We start from the raw sequence: 21,041 nt of genomic DNA on the forward strand, positions 1-21,041 counted from the left end.
GTGTTTAAACCATGTTTTTGAAAGTGGAAATAGGTTCAGCACCATTAAAAATCTCTAGACACTCAAAATCTCAAAATTTAACAACTTCAACCTGAATTTACAAAATTCCCTACAAGAATTTATCAAAATATTGCTGGAATTTTCATAATTATCAAAACAAAAGATCAATCTGGTTAGACCACTGTCAAATATTCACCAAGATGGCTCATTTAACTAATAATGCTCTGTTAGGGTAAGCAACTTTCTCACTCATTTTTCCGTACATCTGGTTTTCAGATTCTGAAGGTAAGCTAGGTTTTCGGGCATATCAAGGGCATACCACCTACCTGGTATCCCAGAGTAAATGATCAGCACGGTCCTTCTAAAGTTATATAGTCCTACTTTATATAGATATGGTATGAGTTAAGTCATTACATTCGTAAATTAAAGGTCTCCCTCTTGACGACTATGGAAGATGTTTCTTTTGTTGTGTTATGGCCACAACAATGTCGTTAGCTCCTAGATCTATGAATCTACTCATGAAAAAGTCATTACACATGCCATAGGGTACAACACCAAATTGATGGACAAAAAAAAACACTCAGCTACTTATTAGTACAACGATTTGATGCAGCTACTTATCTATACATTAATAATTCAACTCAACAGTTACACATCTCTGGATCTGATACCAAAAATGATGGCACAAAAAATAAAAGAAAATCAGACAAAAACTACAAATGGTTCATAAACTTTCTTTCCGTAACCTGAATATTACATCTCTATTTATTCCTGAAGAAGGAAAGATCTCAATACAATTTGGAAAAATCCTCTCAAACATTTAAAAAAAATAGATTAGGCTTAGGAAAATAATTACACAAATATATGACAAAATCTTGCATCAATTTACAAGGTGGTGTTTAAACCTCTCATATCATTAAGTGCTTTATAATCTCAAATATTGAAAAAAATGTATTAGGCTTGGGAAAATAATTACACAAATATATGACAAAATCTTGCATCAATTTACAAGGTAGTGTTTAAATCTCTCATAACAAGTGCTTTATAATCTGAGAGCAGTGAGAGTCAATGCGAGATCATTTTAAGAATTTGGAGTAATCTTATGTTTTAGGTGCTTTATAATCCGAGAGCGATGAGAGTCAATGCGAGATCATTTCAAGGATTTGGAGCAATCTTATGTTTGAATGCGAGATCATTTTATGGATTTGGAGTAATTTTATGCGTGAAGGAGTCGTGTTCATATTTGGAAAATAACATTTTTGGAATCCCTTATTGTGATAATTTTCAAGCTAGGTTTAAACCTTACGACAATGTATACTATTGTGCTAGATTGTTTGTTACTTTCTTGAACTCCATGCCTGTTAGTTTTCTAGTTTCCCTCCCTTCTTCCCAAAATATGCTTTTCTTAGACTCCATGCATATCAGTTTTCTAGTTTTCCTCCCCTCTCAAAGTGTTTACCTTAAAATTAGTGTTATGGATTTCATTATAATTGAACATAAGATTAAATTTAAATAAAGTTTGTATTTAAATTTAAGTAGTAGATGTTTAATTATATATGTTAAATATATAAATGTTCTAAGATTTAATGCTTATAATATTTTTTTTCTTAGAGATGATTTTTAGGGTAAAAAAAGCGTAAATTTAAATAGGGTAGTTCAATTATTAGATGTATTGGTTTTTCAGTAGAAATTTGGCTATAAAATTTTTGGTGAGAATGTGTTTTTTAATTGTTTAAAATGTGTTTTTGAATGCATGAATGAATTCACCTCCATGAAAAACTCTAGGGATACTTGATTGTGTAGATAACACAATTCAAACCTATGATTCCAACAAACTATGTTGGATTTTGGAAAAAAATTAACTGAAATATATGCCCTTTAATTTAAAGTGTTTCATTATTGTTTTATTTTATTAGATTTATATTATTTATCATCAAAATTATGATATCATATTGAATTTGTGTATGTGTTTTTTTAGTTTTTAAGCAAATACGCTTGCCTAATCTTTTAAGATTCATTATTTTTTATTGTTAATTTGAAATAGATCACTATATAATTTTATCCATTCAAATAATTAATAAAAAAATATAATCATATTCTTATTAAGTTTTTAGAGACATTTATATTTTAATTAGGTGATTTTAAGTTCCAAAACTCCTCAAGCACATTTGAGGTCATAAACAACAATTTTTAGAGTCAACATTCAAAACTCCATATTTTATTCTTTAGATGTAAAAAACAAAACTCCATATTTTATTCTTTAAATATAAAAAATCTTGTTGACAGCTTTGGAATGAATCAATATCTATAAAACAAATTTGTACAAAAAAAGTCATGTTGTGAGAAAATTAAGATATATTTTTACCACCAGAGTAACAATCAAATGTCATGTTAGTACTTATATTCAAAAAAGCTATAAAAAAATCCAAAAACTCCACTTTAACCGTAAACAATGATTACAACATATTAAAAATTAAATCATTAAAAAAAAAAAAAACATTGCTATTATAATGTTTCATTTTTTCCCTAACTAAAAAGAGAAAATAATTATAATAATTAAAATAAAAAAATTAACTTTATAAAAATTATTCATAAACTACCTTATCTACTAACTCTATATCTTTATTTTTATTTTTTTCCATATACATGTCATATAAAATTAAAAAATTACACCATTTTTTATCTCATTAATAAATTTCATATATGTAATATTTTTTCTAAATTATTATTACTTTTCTCCCACATTCTCAATTCATTTCCATATTTAAATTACCATACTTCTAATATTGCACTTTAATTACGAAACATCATTACAACATAAGCATAGCCTGGTCCGTTTTTACACTAACATTCTATTATATAAATTCTCTAATAAAATATAGACCACAACTTAAAATCTGAAAAAAAATCTAATAAAATATTGACCACAACTTAAAAGCTGAAAAAATCATATTTTAAATATTATTAAAATACACTCAACGAACAAACGGTTTTAAACAATGATAAAATCCCATCCATTAAAGTTTTCATCGGAATTTGATTTACAATGAAAATAATGTCCCCTCATATTATACATTGACGTTTTTTCCATTATGAATTAAGCTTTATATATTTTTATATCTGAGCTTGGGTAAAACTCATATTTATATTTGAACTTGCGTAAAACTCATATTGGATTAGGATAGTTTTTTTTAATAATTTATAATATTTGATAGGTTTATTTTATTTAAGATTTTTAAAATTGTAATTTAATTATTTATAATTAATAGATGAACGACATTTAATTTCTATGTAGATTAGGGATTTATACATTTTTTTAAATTTTAATAGTATTTAGGATAAAAAAGTATTTAGGATAAAAAGTTGAGATTTATCTTAAATGTAGTTATGCAATTTTTACTTTTCAACTTAACTAATACAATCATATAAATTAAATGACTCATAAACATTTATAAGAATCAATCCATAATAAACATCAAAACACTTACCGTGTAATACATCTCACATTGTAAAAAATAAAATAAAAAAAATAATGAAATTGTAATTTTATTTTAAATTATTATTATTAATAATAATTATAAAAAAGGACCCGCGCGCTTTGCTCCCCGCGGCCTCTGCTGCTGCGTAGCCTGACCCTCTGAGCGCCTGCGCCTGGCAGCGCTGCTGCTGGGCTGCTCTCCCCCTCTGCTTGCCCTCCCTGTCACCCTGGGGCCTTCTGCCCGTTTCCTTTGGGGGCCTGCGGCCCATCCCTCCCTCTGCTTTCCGCTGGAGCACCCCCTGCGTTTCTGACCTTCCCTACAATGGATCCCCCAACCCATGATCAGGAGGATCTGGAGAAGTCTTTTGCCTCCCTCATCCAAGAGAATTCCAATGAGAAAGCTCACCCTACAACCTCAAAGTTTATTAAGAAGCTTGATGAAATCCCAGAAGTTTCGCTCCCTCCTGCCCTTCCGAGGAGAGCAGCCGTCGCTCTGGCAGATCGGGGCTTGGTAGGTCAGTTCACGGGATTATGGCCCTCTCCCCGCACAGTCCAACGCTGGGTAGAAAGGAACTGGAATTCGATGGTCCAAGGGAAGATAGCAATAAGATTCTGCGGGAGGGGTTTCTTCACCTTCCTTTTCGAAACGGTGGAAGATCGCAATCTCATATTCAGGAACGGCCCATACTTCATGGACACCAGAGGACTTTACCTCAACAGATGGACTCCCGACTTTGACCCCGAGATGGACGTTCCCAGCGCTGTCCCGGTCTGGGTCCGTCTTCCCCATCTGCCTCTCCATTGCTGGGGAGACGAATCGGTGAAAGCTATAGGTAACGCAGTAGGGAAATACATCGACAGATCGGAACCAAGAGAAAACATGCACGCATGTGCCCGGATATGCGTAGAAGTGGATTTGGGGAAAGGACTACCAGAAGCGATCAAACTCAAGGTCGACCAGTGGACGCACATTCAGCAAGTGGACTATGAACAGCTGCCATTCAAGTGTAAGGTATGTCATGAATACGGGCATTTTGCTAATAGATGTAGTAAGAACAAACCTATAAACTCTGAAAACAATGATGAAACCCCTGAAGAAGTATGGGAAAAAGTTAAGAAGAAGAAAACAAATCCCCCTCCTGGAACCTCCTCAAAGCCCTCATCTGAAACCCCAACCCCTCCCTCTCACCCCTCCGGATCTGGTTCTTCCCCCCCCCCCCTTCCTCCAACCCTTTCGAATCTCTATCAATAGAAGACCCTCCATCCCCCCCCCCACCTCACCGAGAGGCCCCAGAACAGCCCCTCCCTCTCCCCCTCAGTCCTCCCCTCCCCCAACGGTCGAAAGAATCCTAACAAGGAACAAGACGAAGGAAATCATCACATCCACTGATCCACCCAGGAAAGTTGGAAGGAAATCAAATAAAGAGATCAGGGATGAGAATGCAGCAAAAGAAATGGCAACAGGGACCCAACAACCAATGGATACATACTTAGACAAGACCAAAGGAAGCGGGGAGAAGATGAAGGAGAAAGGAGGAACACACAACAAATATAGTAAATGATGAATCTGGTCTCTTGGAATTGTAGGGGGATGGGCTCCTCCCTAAAAACTAATGCAGTTAGCGACCTTCTCAAATTGGAACACCCAGACTTTCTACTACTTCAGGAGACCAAAATAACTGAACAAGAATTCCAGAGCAGTGTGAAAAGAAGCAGAAGCTATGAAGGAATGGCACTGAGTGCAGCAGGGGCCTCAGGAGGAATAGGAACAATATGGGACAAAAACAAATGGAAACTCAAGGATAGCAGGCAGAATAGGTGATGGCTAAGAACAGATATGCAAAACGTCTCCAGGACTGAGGAATACACCATATACAACGTTTATTCCCCTCCCCACTTCAGAGAAAAAGCCTCTTGCTGGGAGTCAATCACATCTGATTTAATGAATGCTCAGGGCAGAAACATCTTCCTCGGAGGAGACTTGAATTTAATAAGGAATGCAGATGAAAAAATGGGAGGAAATTTCTTCGCAGACCCCTCAAGGGATGCTTTAGAAAAAATCATTCAAGAACACAGTCTTGTTGACATTCCACCTCAGAACGGGCGATTCACTTGGTCAAACAAGAGAACCGGTAAAAACAACATCAAAGAGAGGCTGGATCGCATATTAGTCCAGCAAAGAATCGTGGTCAACTTCTCAAGGATTCAAAGCTCAATTATACAAGGTTTTATCTCAGATCATAAACCTGTAGCTCTGAATCTGATTAAAAGGGAAAACCTGGGACCGTTACCCTTTAAATATAACAGAGCGTGGGACAGCAGCGAGGTTTTCAGGAACTTGGTAAGGGACACCTGGGCAACTGAAATCAAAGGATCCCCGCACTATGTATGGGAAACAAAGATAAAACTTCTCCGGATAGCCATCAAGCAATGGGCGAGGAACTATGCAACAGAGGCAGAGAAAAGGAAAATCGACCTCCAAAGGAAATTAGCGGAGTGGAATCAAGAAAAAGAGAAAAGCCAAGACACAGAAGATGACATAAGGAAAGAAAATGATCTGTACATGGAGCTGTACAAGCAGAATCGAGTGGAAGAAGAAGAGCAAAGGCAAAAATCGAGGTGCCTCTGGCTCAAATCAGGTGATAAAAACACCTCTTTTTTTCATAATAGCATCAAATTGAGGAGAGCAGGGAACAACATTGGGAAAATATCAGTTGAGGGCAGAGTTTTAACAGAGCAAGGTGAGATTAAGGAAGCAGCGTCCCGACATTTCCAAACTCTTCTAACTGCTGACCCTCATTACATGGAAAAACCGGAATTCCTAAACATAATTGAGAGCAAAATCACAGAGGCTCAAAACAAAGATCTAGATAAGGAAATCACAACGGAGGAGATAGAAAAGTCCATCTACAGCATGCCATTGGATAAGGCTCCTGGCCCTGATGGCTTTACAGTGGCCTTTTATAGAACCCATTGGGAAACTATCAAGAAGGATTATGCCAGAATGGCAAATTTTTTTTTTGCAAAATGTAAGCTGGGTAGCAGTATTAAGTCCTCCCATCTAGCCCTTATCCCCAAAGACCCTAGCCCCCAATCTTTTGATAGATTCCGCCCTATTTCCCTGTGTAACGTCTCCTACAAAATCATCACTAAGATCCTGGCGAACAGGCTTAAAAAGGTCCTTCCCTCCCTCATATCCGAAAACCAGGGTGGCTTTGTCCCTAGGAGACATATAACGGATAATGTCATCCTCATCCAGGAGGCAATACACAGCAGCATATCCAGGAAGGAGAAGGGCATGATCATCAAATTGGATATGGCAAACGCCTTTGATCGGGTTAACCATGCATTCCTCCAGGCAGTCCTTATGAAATTTGGCATCTCAGAGCACTTTACTAGCAGGATCATGGAATGCATTTCCCACAATTGGACAGCACCCCTCATCAACGGAAGGCCATGCAACGCCTTCAAGAGTTCCAGAGGCCTAAGGCAGGGGTGCCCATTGTCACCCTTTCTCTACATTATTATGGCTGAAACCCTCAGCTTACATTTGGAAAACAAGCGAAAAATCAAAGAAATAACAGGGGTGGATATAGTCCGAGGATCTAAGGGAATTAATCACTCCCTTTTCGCAGATGACACTCTGCTAATAGGGGGTGCTTCCAGCATAATGGCCCGAAGGTTCAAGAAAGCATTGGAACTCTTCCTCCAAGCCTCCGGAGGCAAACTAAACAACAACAAGTGTATGATCTACACTTGGAACGTCCCAAGAAACATCACCCAGAGAATTTCTATAATCATGGAAATCCCTGCCCAAGGGAACTGGTCCCACTTCACTTATCTAGGATTACCTTTGGCCAAAGAAACAATCAAAGCCGAGATCTGGTCAAAACTAATTGAGAAATTGAGAGGGAAACTCCAGAGCTGGGGAGTGTATTGGCTTAACCTGGCAGGCAGAATCATTCTCATAAAGGCCATACTCTCAGCCCTCCCAATCTATCAATTTGCTACTACTCTTGCCCCGGCAGGCATCCACAAACACATGGAGTTGATTATCAGAGGTTTCCTATGGAAAGGAGGAAAGCAGGACACAAAAAAGTTCAGCCTTGTTAAGTGGGACAAAGTCATTCTCCCCCCAGAAAAAGGAGGACTCGGCATCAGAATACCAAAGCTAGCAAACATGGCAATGGGCTACAAATTGGTTTGGAGAATTCTCAATGAGAGAGGGACCTGGTGGACAGAGGTCATCAAGAGGAAGTACTTAAACGGGGTCAATAGCAACATCCTATCAGAAAACATCATTGAAAGACCGTGTACTCCTGTATGGAAGCTGATTAAAAAGACTCTTCCTCACTTCAAATCTTGCATTTCAAGAGCCCCGGGTAATGGCAAAGATATTAATATATGGGAGGACAGGATAATGGGCATGGAGGCAAGGGCAACGCCCATCAATTATAGGCCCCTTCAAAGGTGGATGGACGAGGAAAAGCTCAAAACCTTGTACGATATCTCTCTCTGGGATCATAACTGCTGGACAGGTTGGAGACCTCTCCCCCTCCCTGAGATCCTCAAGAACCTCTGGGCCGAGCTCAAGACTTCGCTGATAGGCTCAGCCCCAACAAACCGAATGGTGGAAGACAAATTCGTTTGGGACCCTAATGGTGGTAGCTATACGGTTAAAGAGGGATACAAAGTTCTGCAAAATGCCTCAGCTCTAAACAATTGGCCACTTCACAAAGCAACGTGGAGAACCGAATGTCTGCCAAAGGTTAAGTGTTTCAACTGGACCCTTCTACATGGCAAAATCCTGACTGCTGAAAACCTCAGGAAGAAGGGCATTCAAGGTCCTTCAATTTGCTGCATGTGCAGGGAGGAAGAGGAAAGCAGTAACCATCTCTTCATGGACTGCCCCTTCGCAAGAGTGTGCTGGAAGCTCATCACCAGCCCTCTAAACATCAGGGACCTTCCCAACCAGACCACTCTCTTCCAGAAACAATGGGGAAACAGCTTCCCTCAATCTGGCAAGTGCAAGGGCCTAGCCAAAAGGATTAGGAATAGTATCCCTGCCAACCTCTGCTGGCATATATGGATTGCCAGGAATAAATGCATATTCAAGAACAAAAAGCCTAATACTTCCAGCGTTCTAGCCAAAACGATGGCCCTCATCTCTGAGTCCATAGAGGCAAACGGTATAACCCAGGAGGAATTGGAACCGACAGATGCAAAAATAAAAGAGTGGTCTAACAAATTCAAATGCGACAGAAGCACTCAAAAAATAGTAAACAAAGGAAGCAGGCATCCGGAATGGAAACTGAGAGGGACGAAGGAAGAAGTTAAAAATTGGATCCAAAAGCAAAATAGACCCACCCTCTTCTTTGACGGTGCATCAAAGAACAACCCAGGTCAAGCGGGAGCAGGTGGAGTTATCAAAGACGAGCAAGGGAGAAACTTAGTCACGTTTGAATGGGGTCTGGGCATCATGACAAACAATAAGGCAGAGGCATACAGCCTCCTTCTGGGGACCTCCATTGCCAGGAACCTGGGCATAAGAAACCTTCTGATCGTTGGCGACTCTGCCATCATCATAGCAGCAATGATCACAGGGAAAGAGTTCAATCAAGCAGCCTTAAACAACATCAAAGGAAGGATAATGGACAATATCAAAACTATTGGAGGAGCCACCTTTAAGCACATCCTACGAGCAAACAATGTGGAAGCAGATGCACAAGCAAACAAGGCTACTGAAAGGCAAGCGGGTCAAGTCAAGGAAAATGATATGGTTTACGAGAAAGACATCCCATAAGCGGGCCTCTCCCGCTGCCCCTCCCAAGAATTTCAGTCACTGCAGGTACAACCCCCTTTTCATCCAGCCCTCCCCCTACTGCACTACCCGGTTCCATAGAAAATCCAATCTCCCTCATGATCTGTTTACCATCATTGTGTTTTATCACATCGGGATCCTCCATCTGACCAGCGCAGACATTCTCAGAAACGGGGGCTGTGCCCATCTTCTCAGCACGCCCCTCAACAGCAACCATATCAAATCTTCAGATCTTCCCTCTCCCGAGATCAGATCTGCTCAGACTCTACTCGTGATCGGGAGGACTCTTCATGGTATTATAAATCGCAGACAGGGTTCTTGTATTTGCACAGCTTCGGGCAATGCTCTGCACCTCCTCTACATTTTCACAAGTCGAAGACACCTTGCTGAAGGCAGCACCACTCATCGGGATTCAAAGGTCAACAACGCGCTCCTGGTAACTGTGGTCACAGCTCCGGGCAATGCTCTGCACCTCCACTGCATTTTCATAAGCAGAAGACACCTCGCTGAAGGCATCACCACTCATCGGGATTCAAAGATCAGCAGAGCGCTCCTGGTAACTGTTGTATTAAGTTTTCTTGTTTTACATCCTCTGATATCTTTGCTTCTGGTTGGCAGGAAAGCTCCGGATATCCTTCCGCAGCCTACTCTCATCACTCTGATTCCTTCGCTCTTCTCTCGCCTGAGACAGAACCACTGTGACACCACTTCCCCTCTCTCTATTCTCCAGCTCCTCGCTCCTCTTGGGACTTCTCTTCCTTCGAATCCCAGTCCTCTGTTTGCTAATATGGCTGAACAACAGAATCAACCCGCTGACCAGGCTCATCCAGCCAATCCTCTGGACAACATCTTCAACAACAGGGACTGCACCATGTGCAAGGCCCATACATTCATGATCAATCGGCTAACCAAGCAGCTTAAAGAGCTGCAAGATGATTACCATGCAGATAGGAACTCAAAGCGCAAAAAACTGGACAAAAGGAAGAATGAGATTGAAGGGTTGAAAGAGCGATGCAGCCACCTGGAGGCGGCCATGGAACACATCCGCTCCCTTACCCAGAGTTACCAGGCTGAAGCTTCAACCAAGGCAAGCGCCAGGAATCCGGATGATTCAGTCACCCAACATTTCCCTTAACAGATGCATTGTAAATTTAGCTGGTTAGGAGGTTCCTTTGTAAGGCAATACAGCCGTCTTCATTTTGCTTTCAGATTAACCAAGAGAAGTATTGAGGAATATGGGTCTGCGAACCCGCTTTTGCTCCTCAGCTCAAAAATCTCTCTTCTGCAATGTAATAGATCTCTGTAACTCAGGCTTTTATAATATATAAGTACCCGACTTCGTTAAAAAAAAAATAATTATAAAAAATAATATATGGGTTAAACATGTATATATTTATATAAAAAATAACAAAATTCTTAATTATAGAATTTCAATTCATTTTTTCTGAAAACTATTAACCTATAAATAAACTTTGTTATAATACCTAGACCAATGTCATGACTTATCAACACCACATGGCCAAAAAACCATAATTCATTTTATATATATATTTCAAAATTCTTAACTTTTCTTTTTCTTTATCCGTGTTTATAAATAAACTTCAAATTTGAAAGTGTTATCGGATATCGGCCCTCGAACTAATCTCATGTTTACTGTTTTGAAACTCTACAACCCTAATATCCAATATCATTTTCAAACAATGTGTCAATTAATGCTATTGATTCATGTTAATTAACAAGTGTTTTCTTGTCATTTCGATATAAGATATTGGGTTTTTGTTTTGATAGATAAAAATCGCCAATGATCGATATCTCCAAACATTTGATAGGCCAGCTCACTGCATCACCTCAGTCCCTGATGTCTAGTAACTGTCTGCCACATGGCATTGTGTTGATAGGTCTCATTACATGTGTCACTCGTTTTCATGTCATTGGTAAGCTGACAAGGATTTTTTTATAACACGTAGCATTGTCATGTCATCCGATATGACATCATACTTTTAAAAACCCAATATTTGAATATCGAAACATTGGAATATCAGGTGCTGCCACAATGCTACATACAATATCACGGTAGCATTAACAAGGATTAAAACAACGATTAAACATGATTAACAATAGGATAATTCTTAATCTAATATCGACTAACAACCACGGTTTCATGTTTGAAAAGTTGTTTTAATATTGTCGCCTGCTATTGAAATTTTCATTAAATTTCAAACAAAAACAGACTCCTCAGAATTAAGTGTAATTGATGGCAAATAAGTGGAATTGATGGCCTTTGTCGTCAGAATTAAATCTAAAGTTCAAACCTTTTACAGCAAGAAACTCCCACGTTATCCGTTGTCGTTGTTAGTTATTATAAACATTTGATATTTTAACGGTTCCACATTCCAGTATTGAGCTTCTTGTGCATTAGAAGTAAATTTTTTGTTTTCTAAATAGTTAGATTTGTTTTTATTTTGTTCGTAATAGCGTTTAGATTTGTCTTTATTTTGTTCGTAAAAGCGTTGTTATTTGATTTTCTTTTGAATAATGCTATAGGTTTGGAAAATATGTCTCCAAAATGAGTAAGAAGGAAAGCAAAGACTATTGGATGAGGATGAAGATGAAGATGAGAATAATCCAAATTCAGTAGTATTCTCTAATATATCTTAAAAATGAAAATAAAATGTAGCAGCTAGAGTAAAATCTATGAATTTCTTCAAAAGGGGACTTTTCATATGAATACCATGAGGTATATGGTTTTCAAATTATACAAAGATCAACTCTTTATAAGGTCATAGTAATATCCATTTTTATGGTAGATTGGATTATAACTCATGTTGATGTTAAAATTGATATGAACAAAGTTTGTTATCACATAAGATATTCAATAGTCTGAAATATAAAGTAATTTATGTGCATAATATATAGATATTATATACATATTTGATAGTAGAAAATATGACGACGAGAGTATAATTGGAGTCGTGCATATATGTATATGTGTGTGTGTGCGTGGAAGTTCTCATTCATCAGAGCCATGTCTTTTGGGACATTTTGATCCAAATTGGATCCTTAAACATTTATCATGACTGTCTCAATATTATGTCAGATTAGATCTTATGAATACCAAGTATCAGAAATGACCTTTGGACAATGGAAATTATGGCTTGCACGGAACAACGAGGACCCTCGGTCAAAGCGCGCTGACCGTTGGCCCATGGAGACCGTGCATGGATGCAATTTGGCAATTAGAAGCCCAGATCCAGAAACATAGGCAGTTTCTGATCCAGAAACAAAGGCAAAGCACTAATTGTGTATCGCAAGACAAAACCCTCGGAGAAGGAAAGCCCTAAGCACTCGGTCACGAGAGAACATAGGAAACTGTGCGAAAAACGTCAGAAGGCAGGCCCGCGCCCAAAATCGGCAGGATATCGCGTGCACTTCGAGCGGTAAGCGGGTTTGGCCGAGTTCAGCACGATGCCATGCACTGGGCGACACGTGTCCAGCGGATGAGAGAGAAAACTACTTACATTGCGCGAGTAACGGTCGAGCAAATTACCCGCGCGATATAGATGGAGATCGTAGGATCTAGAGGCTCCAGATCAATGGCGGAGAATTAACCTGATGGATGACTGGATTCAATGGGAAAATAGACTTAGGCACGTAAACATTTGAGGTCCGGCATGACCGATGAGCTGGCAGAAGGATCAGTTTCGCGGGCAAATCCCAGAGTAATGAAAATAACGGCCTTTCAAAAGAAAACTGACACACAGTCCATAAGGCGACAAGTGGCCACCTCTCTGTGCAGTGTTACACAACGATGACGACGAAGAGCAGGGGAATTCCAACAGACAGAGGCAGGCGATCCAGAGAGCCGGGAAGAGGAAATGAGCAGTCGGGGAGCAGATTGGCTTTAAGCCACGAACAGAAAAAGAGCAGGGGGAAAGAAGTAGAAAAAGAAGCGAATTACAGAGAATAGAGAAGTCGTGCTGACCTGCAGAGCAAAGGAAACATCGAGCAGACAGAGACAAAGAGAGTCCGAGAGTCTGTGAACTCCAAAGAGGACTTGAGAGGTTCAGGAAACTCCTCTGTGTATATTTGTCTGGCATTGAGTATCAAATTGGGCTCATACCATTGAGACCAATTGAGGTCGAAATCTAGTAAGGGGGAGTCTATGTACTCCAAAGGCTTAGGGAATCCAAGTACCACCCTACTGATCATCATCTGTTAAGTGAGACTCAAATTGAACTCCTTATTGTAAAATCTCTACTTTAAGACGCAATAAAAAAGGCCACCACTAAAGGCTGGACCAGGAGACGTAGCCTAGGAGGATTGGGTGAACTCCTTATTAAATTTGTTGTGTTCTGTATTTTCTTATTGTGTTTCTCTTACTGTTTCAAGTGTCTGTGTATTTCACAATCTTATCGATCTGTTGCTTAAAAGAACATAGACACACCACAACACATGAGTCTGTAATACCTTTATTAATTAACTGAAATCATTCACGAGTGATTTGAGATCAAGTGGTATTAGAGCTCTTAGGTTGTTCAAGGTTAGACAAGCTTGTGCTGGATTTTGTTGTTGAATGCTAACTAGATCAAAGCTTAAATTAGGAGATTGGAAGAGTCTATCCTCAGAAGAAAATGTCAGAGGAAAGCCCCTTGGGGCCAGACCCTCGATTTATAGATAGTTTCCTGGCCATGAGGTCCATGGTAGAGGAAATGCATAAGGACTTTAGGAAACATAAAGATGAGCATTCATCATGCTCCAAACAAGATAAAGGAGAAGAATAATCTCTCCTCCATGACCACCCAAAAGACAAAGGGGAAGAAGAAAGGTTTTTCACACCTCCTAATAGCCCTGAACATAAAAAGAAGACATATTTGATTAAATTAGATGTTAAATTTGATTTACCAATATATGATGGAGAGTTGAATGTAGAGAAGCTGGATAATTGGATCAGACAAATTGATGTGTATTGCAGAGTGCAAAGTATCGACTTAGACAATAGTAAGATTCAGCTGGCCAGCCTATGCCTCAGAGGCACTGCCTTGGTATGGTGGGAAAGCAGGACACAAGATGACATGAAGAAACATGGTAAGATTTTTTCTATCTGGAGTGAATCTGTTTCTGCAATAAAAAAACAGTTCTATCCACTAGCTTACATGCAGCAAGCCATGATGAGCTGGAAAACTCTTCGCCAATTGAAAGGGCAAAGTGTACAGGGTTACACTCAAGAATTTAAGAAGAGAGCTTTAATTATAGGAATTTCATTAGACTCACCCGAGACTCTGCTGAAGTACATAGGGGGTCCACATAGCTACACGAGACACACTATCCTCATGTTTAATCCCACTAGTATAGATGAGGTATCTGTTCAAGCTACGCATCTAGAAGCTAGAGGAAAGAATGGGAACCCAGAAGTTGGGGGATCATCCAAACCCATTGCAAGCAAGAATAAGGAGAAAAGAAAACATAAATGGAAAGAAAGGAAGGCCAATATTGCACAAAAGACAAAGTCTTCATGCACTCACTATAAAAAGGATGGGCATGATGATGAGCACTGTTGGATTTTGCATCTGGAGCTGAGACCTAAGAAGTTCGAGGGCAAGAAGAAGAATATTGTTGCAGCCATTCAGAAATATTTGGGGTCGGACTCAGGAGATGAAACAACCATTGCATCCACAAGTATAAGAGGTAAAAATTCTAAAGCATCTACTAGTAATTTTGCATAATCTATTAATGATGAAGAAAATGAGAGAAAAAGACATGAGCTTTTCCATATTCGAGTTGTTTCCAAACATTAAAAGATTGATACTTTGTTTGATAGTGGCTTACAAGTAAATTTAATTTCTGAAACAATTGTAAAGAAGTTTGGATTACTAACTACACCTCACAAGAAACCATACCCATTAGGTTGGTTAAGTGATAAAGTACAACTAAAAGTGACTAGACAATGTAAAATTAAGTTTTCTTTTGGGTCAGCATTTGTAGATGAGGTTGAGTTAGATATAATTCCTTTAGATATATGTGGAATCTAATACTTTGTAAGAGCTCATAAGCTCAAGAATAATTATACTCTCATAAACTCAGGGCAGGTGAAACAAATTGTAAATTCATGCAAACAATTTTTACTGGTGGTTGTAAAGGAAACGAAACCTGATAAAACCAATGTTTTTGAGGGCTGTGATGCTAAAAAACAAGCTGATTTAGGAAAAGTTGTTTTAGAGTATGATGTCTTGTTTCAAGAGCCTAAAGATCTGCCACCCAAAAAGGAAATAGTTCATGATATTAATTTGCAGCAAGATGCTCCATTTCCTAAGATTAGAATGTACAGGTTGTCCGCTTTAGATAATGCAGAAATCAAGAAGCAGGTGCAGGAGTTGCTCGAGAAGGGGTTCATCAGACCTAGCACATCACCATGTGGGTCACCAATCGTTTTGGTGAGAAAGAAAGATGGCTCGTGGAGAATGTGCATTGATTACCGAGCACTAAATAAGATAACGATAAAAAAATGTTATCCCCTTCCTCGCATAGATGATCTACTAGATCAGTTAAAGGAAGCTATTTATTTTTCCAAGTTAGACTTACATAGTGGTATCATCAAGTCAGAGTTGCAGAACAATATGCATGGAAGACTGCTTTCAAAACAAAACAGGGATTTTATGAGTGGTTGGTTATGCCTTTTGGCTTAACTAATGCTCCTGCTACTTTCATGAGAATAATGAATGATGTACTTAGACATTTTCGTGATGATTTTGTTATTGTATATCTGGATGACATATTTGATATTTAACAAAATGTGGGAAGAACATTTAAAGCATGTTAAGCAGACACTAGATGTTTTGAAAAGAGAAAAACTTTATGTTAAACTTTCAAAATGTGAATTTGGCAAAACATCTTTGAATTATTTGGGACATATAGTAGGGGGTGGTGAATTGAAGATAGATCCCTATAAAGTTGCAGTCATTATAAACTAGCCTAAACCCAAATCTGCTATAGAAGTGAGAAACTTCTTAGGAGCAGCAAAACATTGGAGAAAGTTCATTTCTAACTTTTCCTTAATTACAACTCCCTTACATGCTTTAACAGGATTGAACAAGGTGTTTCAGCGGGGAGGCAAACAACAAAAAGCATTCAACACCTTAAAAGAAAAGATTAGTACAACACCAATACTAGCACTGCCAGATCTTCAAAGACCATTTGAGATCCAAACAGATGCCAATGACTATTCCATGGGAGAATTGTTGATACAACACGATAAACCCATATGTTATCATTCTGAGACATTTAATTCTGTAGTAGTTAATTATACAACATATGATAAAGAATTGTATGCATTAGTACAGAGTGTGTAAAAGTGGAAACATTACTTAATGGACAAAGAGACAATCATACATACTGATCATCAACCACTTCAATATCTACACTCCCAAACTAAGTTACAACAATCAAGACACTATAGGTGGATGGGTTTTCTACAACAATTTCATTTAGTCATCAGATATAAAAAGGGCATACACTATAAAGTTGCAGATTTGTTATCTAGACCTATTATAAATGCATCCACTATACTTAAGCATAATTCAATACTGCATGAGAGCTACATTGAACAATATGCTCAAGATATAGATTTCAAAGATGTATATGCAACTTTAAGTCAAGGAAAACGAGTAGAAGAATTGGATTGTCACATTAAGGACCAACTTTTGTATCATTGTGGGAAGCTATGCATTCCACACATTGAAAGAGTAAAGATAATTCGGAAAGCACACACTTCTATAATATTAGGTCACTTTGGTGTAAGTAAAATGGTTGCACAACTGCAAAGATTTTTTTATTGGCCAAAAATGACTGATACAGTTTCTAGATATGTAAGAGAGTGTACCATGTGTGCTAAAAGCAAGCCCAACAATGAAAACTAGGCTTGTACACTCCATTACTAGTTCCTTCTCATCCTTGGGAAAGTATTTCCATGGACTTTGTTGGCGGACTACCCAAATCTAGGAAAGGTCATGACTATTTATATGTTGTTGTGGATAGGTTCAGCAAAAAGTGTATTTTGATACCTTGTAATAAATAGATTACAGCTAAACAAACTACAAAGTTGTTCTTTTAGCATGTATGGGTTCATTTTGGATTACCCACTTCCATTGTATCTGATCGAGACACCCAATTTGTTGGGAAGTTTTGGTCGAATCTGTGGGAATTGATGGACACCAAACTGAAGAAAAGCACAGCCTTTCATCCACAGACAGATGACCAGACAAAAGTAGTCAACAGGACAATGATCCAGTTGCTCAAAGGCTATTGCAGTAAACATCCCAAACTTTGGGATGAACATTTGTGTTATGTGCAGCATGCTTACAACTGAGCAAAACATTCTTCTACACAGAGATCTCCTTTTGAGACCTGTTTTGGTTTCACACCAAGGTCTCCCTTCTATTTTGTCTTTGGTAAAGGCATAGCAGTTGATGGACATAGTGATGTGGACAAGGCAACCAAGTTCATTGAACAAATCCAAGAGATTCACCAGGCAGTACAGGAACAACTAGAAAAGAGCCAAGTCAAATACAAGGCAAGGCATGACAAGCATCGGATGGAGCATAGTTTCCAAGTTGGTGATCAAGTTTATGATGGACATAGTGATGTGGACAAGGCAACCAAGTTCATTGAACAAATCCAAGAGATACACCAGGCAGTACAGGAACAACTGGAAAAGAGCCAAGTTAAATACAAGGCAAGGCATGACAAGCATCAGATGGAGCATAGTTTCCAAGTTCGTGATCAATTCTGACTGTATATCAGCAAAGACAGAATGCAAGGTGAAGGTAAAAATCTAAAGCCAATAAGGTATGGACCTTTCAAGATACTTGAGAAAAATGGTGAGAATGCTTTTCGCCTTGATTTACTAGCTTACATGCACATCTACTCAGTTGTTAATGCAAACAACTTGAGACTATTTGAACCTTCATTAATTGAAGATCCCGACGAGCAAAGTCAATTGCCTTCTATTGATGATCTATTACCTGAATATCTCAATGAATTGCAACAAGACACAGTTCTTGACAAGAAGTTGAGGACAACGCATAGGGGAGATGTTGAGTACCTCAGGATTAGACTCAAGGGTTCAAAGCCAAGCAATGCAAAATGGATAGAGATTGGACAAGTGAGATAATTATATCCTCACTTAGTCAATGCTTGAAAACCAACTTTTGGTGGTCCAAAAGCTTTTTCAGTGGGAAGTTCGTGATCTGAATTGGATCCTTAAACATTTCTCAGTGGTAAGCAGCTTAGGCCGAGTTCAGTGCGATGCCATACAGCGGGCGACGCATGTCCAATGGATGAGAGATAAAACCACTTACATCAGATGAGTAACTTTTGAGCAACTTACCTACGCGATATAGACTTAGACCGTAGGATCTGGAGGCTCCAGATCAACGACGAAGAATTAACCCGATGGATGACCGGATTTGACAGGAAAATAGACTGAGGCACGTAAATATTTGAGGTCCGGCATGACCGATGAGCTGGCAGAAGGATCAGTTTCGCAAGAAAATCCTAGATTAACGGAAATAACGACCGTTCAAAAGAAAACTAACACGTAGTCTGTAAGGAGACAAGTGGCCACCTCTCTATGCAACATTACACAACGATGACAACGTAGAGCAGGGGAATTCTAGCGGATAGAGGCAGGCGATCCAGAGAGTCGAGAAGAGGAAATGAACAGTTAGGGAGTAGATTGGCTTTAAGCCACGAACAAACAAAGAGCAGGGGGGATAGAAGTAGAAAAATAAGCGAATTGCAGAGAACAGAGAAGTCAAGCTGACCTGTAGAGCAAAGGCAACATCGAGTAGACAGAGACAGAGAGAGTTCGAGAGTTTGTGAACTCTAGAGAGGGCTTGAGAGGTTCAGGCAACTCCTTTGTGTATACATGTCTAGTATTGAGTACCAAATTGGGTTCATACCATTAAGACCAATTGAGGTCAAGATCCAGTAACGGGGGGTATGTGTACTCTAGAGGCTTGGGGCATCCAAGTACCACCCTACTGATCATCATCTGTTAAGTGAGACTCAAATTGAGCTCCTTATTGTAAAATCTCTACTTTAAGGAACAATAAAAAGGGCCACGACTGAAGGTTGGACTGGGAGATGTAGCCCAAGAGGACTGGGTGAACTCCTTATTAAATTTGTTGTGTTCGGTATTTGTTTATTGTGTTTCTCTTACTATTTCAGGTGTCTATGTATTTCAGAATCTTATCGATCTGTTGCTTAAAAGAACATAGACACACCCCAGCACATGAGCCTGTAATACCTTCATTAATCAACTCAGATCATTCACGAGTGATTTTCAGATCATATTTCCTTTCATAGTTATTAATTATATTGTATTGATTATTATTATCATTATTAATTATTTTTGTTTTATAACCATATATTTTCATAACATTGCCATCTCCTTAACCCCTCAAGGTCAACTCAACTGGAAATTGTCGTGATGATAAAGTGTTATGTGTCATGAGATTTTAGGTTCAAATCCCCTCAATTTACCCAAGGTCGTGTGTTGGGGGTGGTGTGGTTCACCTAGAGGTTATAGTGATAGTGGTCAAAATCAACCTTGTGTCACACGAGTATGAGACCAACCCAAATGTTGATTCCTCTAGTCACAATTAAAAAAAATGGTTTTCCCCTTTAAAAATGTTTTTTCCTCAAAGAATATGATGAAAGGGATTTTATATATGTACTTGCACTCATAACATATTTGCATGATATTGATGATGTCATGGTTGATGATATTAGACAATATGAACTTCTAAGAGCTAAGAAAAATTGTCAAACTATAACATGATTTGACCATATTAATTCGTTCCTTTGTGGAACATTACACTTTTAGGCTTCCCAAGATGAATTATTATCATAAGACTTGATAATATTGGTATTAGTGCTCTTCAGAAGATATGTTAATTCTTTTCCTTTTGATTCATGTTGACACTCATTGATTAATGTACTTGCTTTTGTGATTAGGATGTTGAAAAGATGTCTTAGTAGTATTTTATTTCATTTCTTTTGGAGGTTCATTTTCTTTGTGCACTAATGTTACATCATTAGTTGTTGAGATTTTATTCGTAACTACACTCGTAACTTCTATTGTTTGTACTCTAATATCTGAGTATGTTTTTTACTTCAATTGGTTTAGAATCATATTGAGTTATTATATTGATTAGATCTGTATATGTTCCTTTTTTCTCAACTTGCATTTTCTTATCCAAATATTTTGATGCTTCTCTTTGTTTTCAAGTGACTTCTTCATTCTTAAGCTTCTTAATTTTGTAAGAAAATTTTCCCTGTGGTCCTTGAGGAGAGAAATTTCTTCATTTTTGTCTATGATAATTTTGTCAACTTCTTTCCGCATATTTTGCATCAATTTTTTATTTTCTTGAACAATTACCTTTGAGATAACTTTAATATCTGTTAGTGTTACTAAATTTTGATCCAATGTAATGTTATGTATTTCTAATTTTTTCTTCCTGTAGAAAAATGTCCAAATATTTTTCTTTGTATTTAAGATGAAGGACCTTAGTGTTTCCATCTAGGGTGAACCCACAATTATATCGCCACCATTACTCTATAAAGATCTAGTAGTAAATTGTGATATAAATGTATAAACCTCAATGTTTAATTGTAAATTGGTTATGTCATAATGTATTGTGTCACATTATTCTAGTTTTTTAATTATATTTGAATAGAAAATCA

At 38.3% G+C, this 21,041-nt stretch overlaps 1 protein-coding gene across 1 annotated transcript; it reads left to right on the plus strand.

Annotated features, from left to right (window-relative positions):
* Nucleotides 1–3,800: 3,800 nt before the first annotated feature.
* LOC149143284 (uncharacterized) lies at nt 3,801–9,281 on the plus strand. The gene is made up of 2 exons (XM_089451756.1): nt 3,801–4,490; nt 5,433–9,281. Exons 1-2 carry the CDS (start codon nt 3,801–3,803, stop codon nt 9,279–9,281), a joined length of 4,539 nt encoding a protein of 1,512 aa, XP_089307882.1.
* Nucleotides 9,282–21,041: the final 11,760 nt, after the last annotated feature.

Source organism: Pinus tabuliformis, chromosome X, assembly GCF_031772625.1.
Source record: "Pinus tabuliformis cultivar Carrire ecotype Pingquan chromosome X, CPIR1, whole genome shotgun sequence".
Lineage (NCBI taxonomy): Eukaryota > Viridiplantae > Streptophyta > Pinopsida > Pinales > Pinaceae > Pinus > Pinus tabuliformis.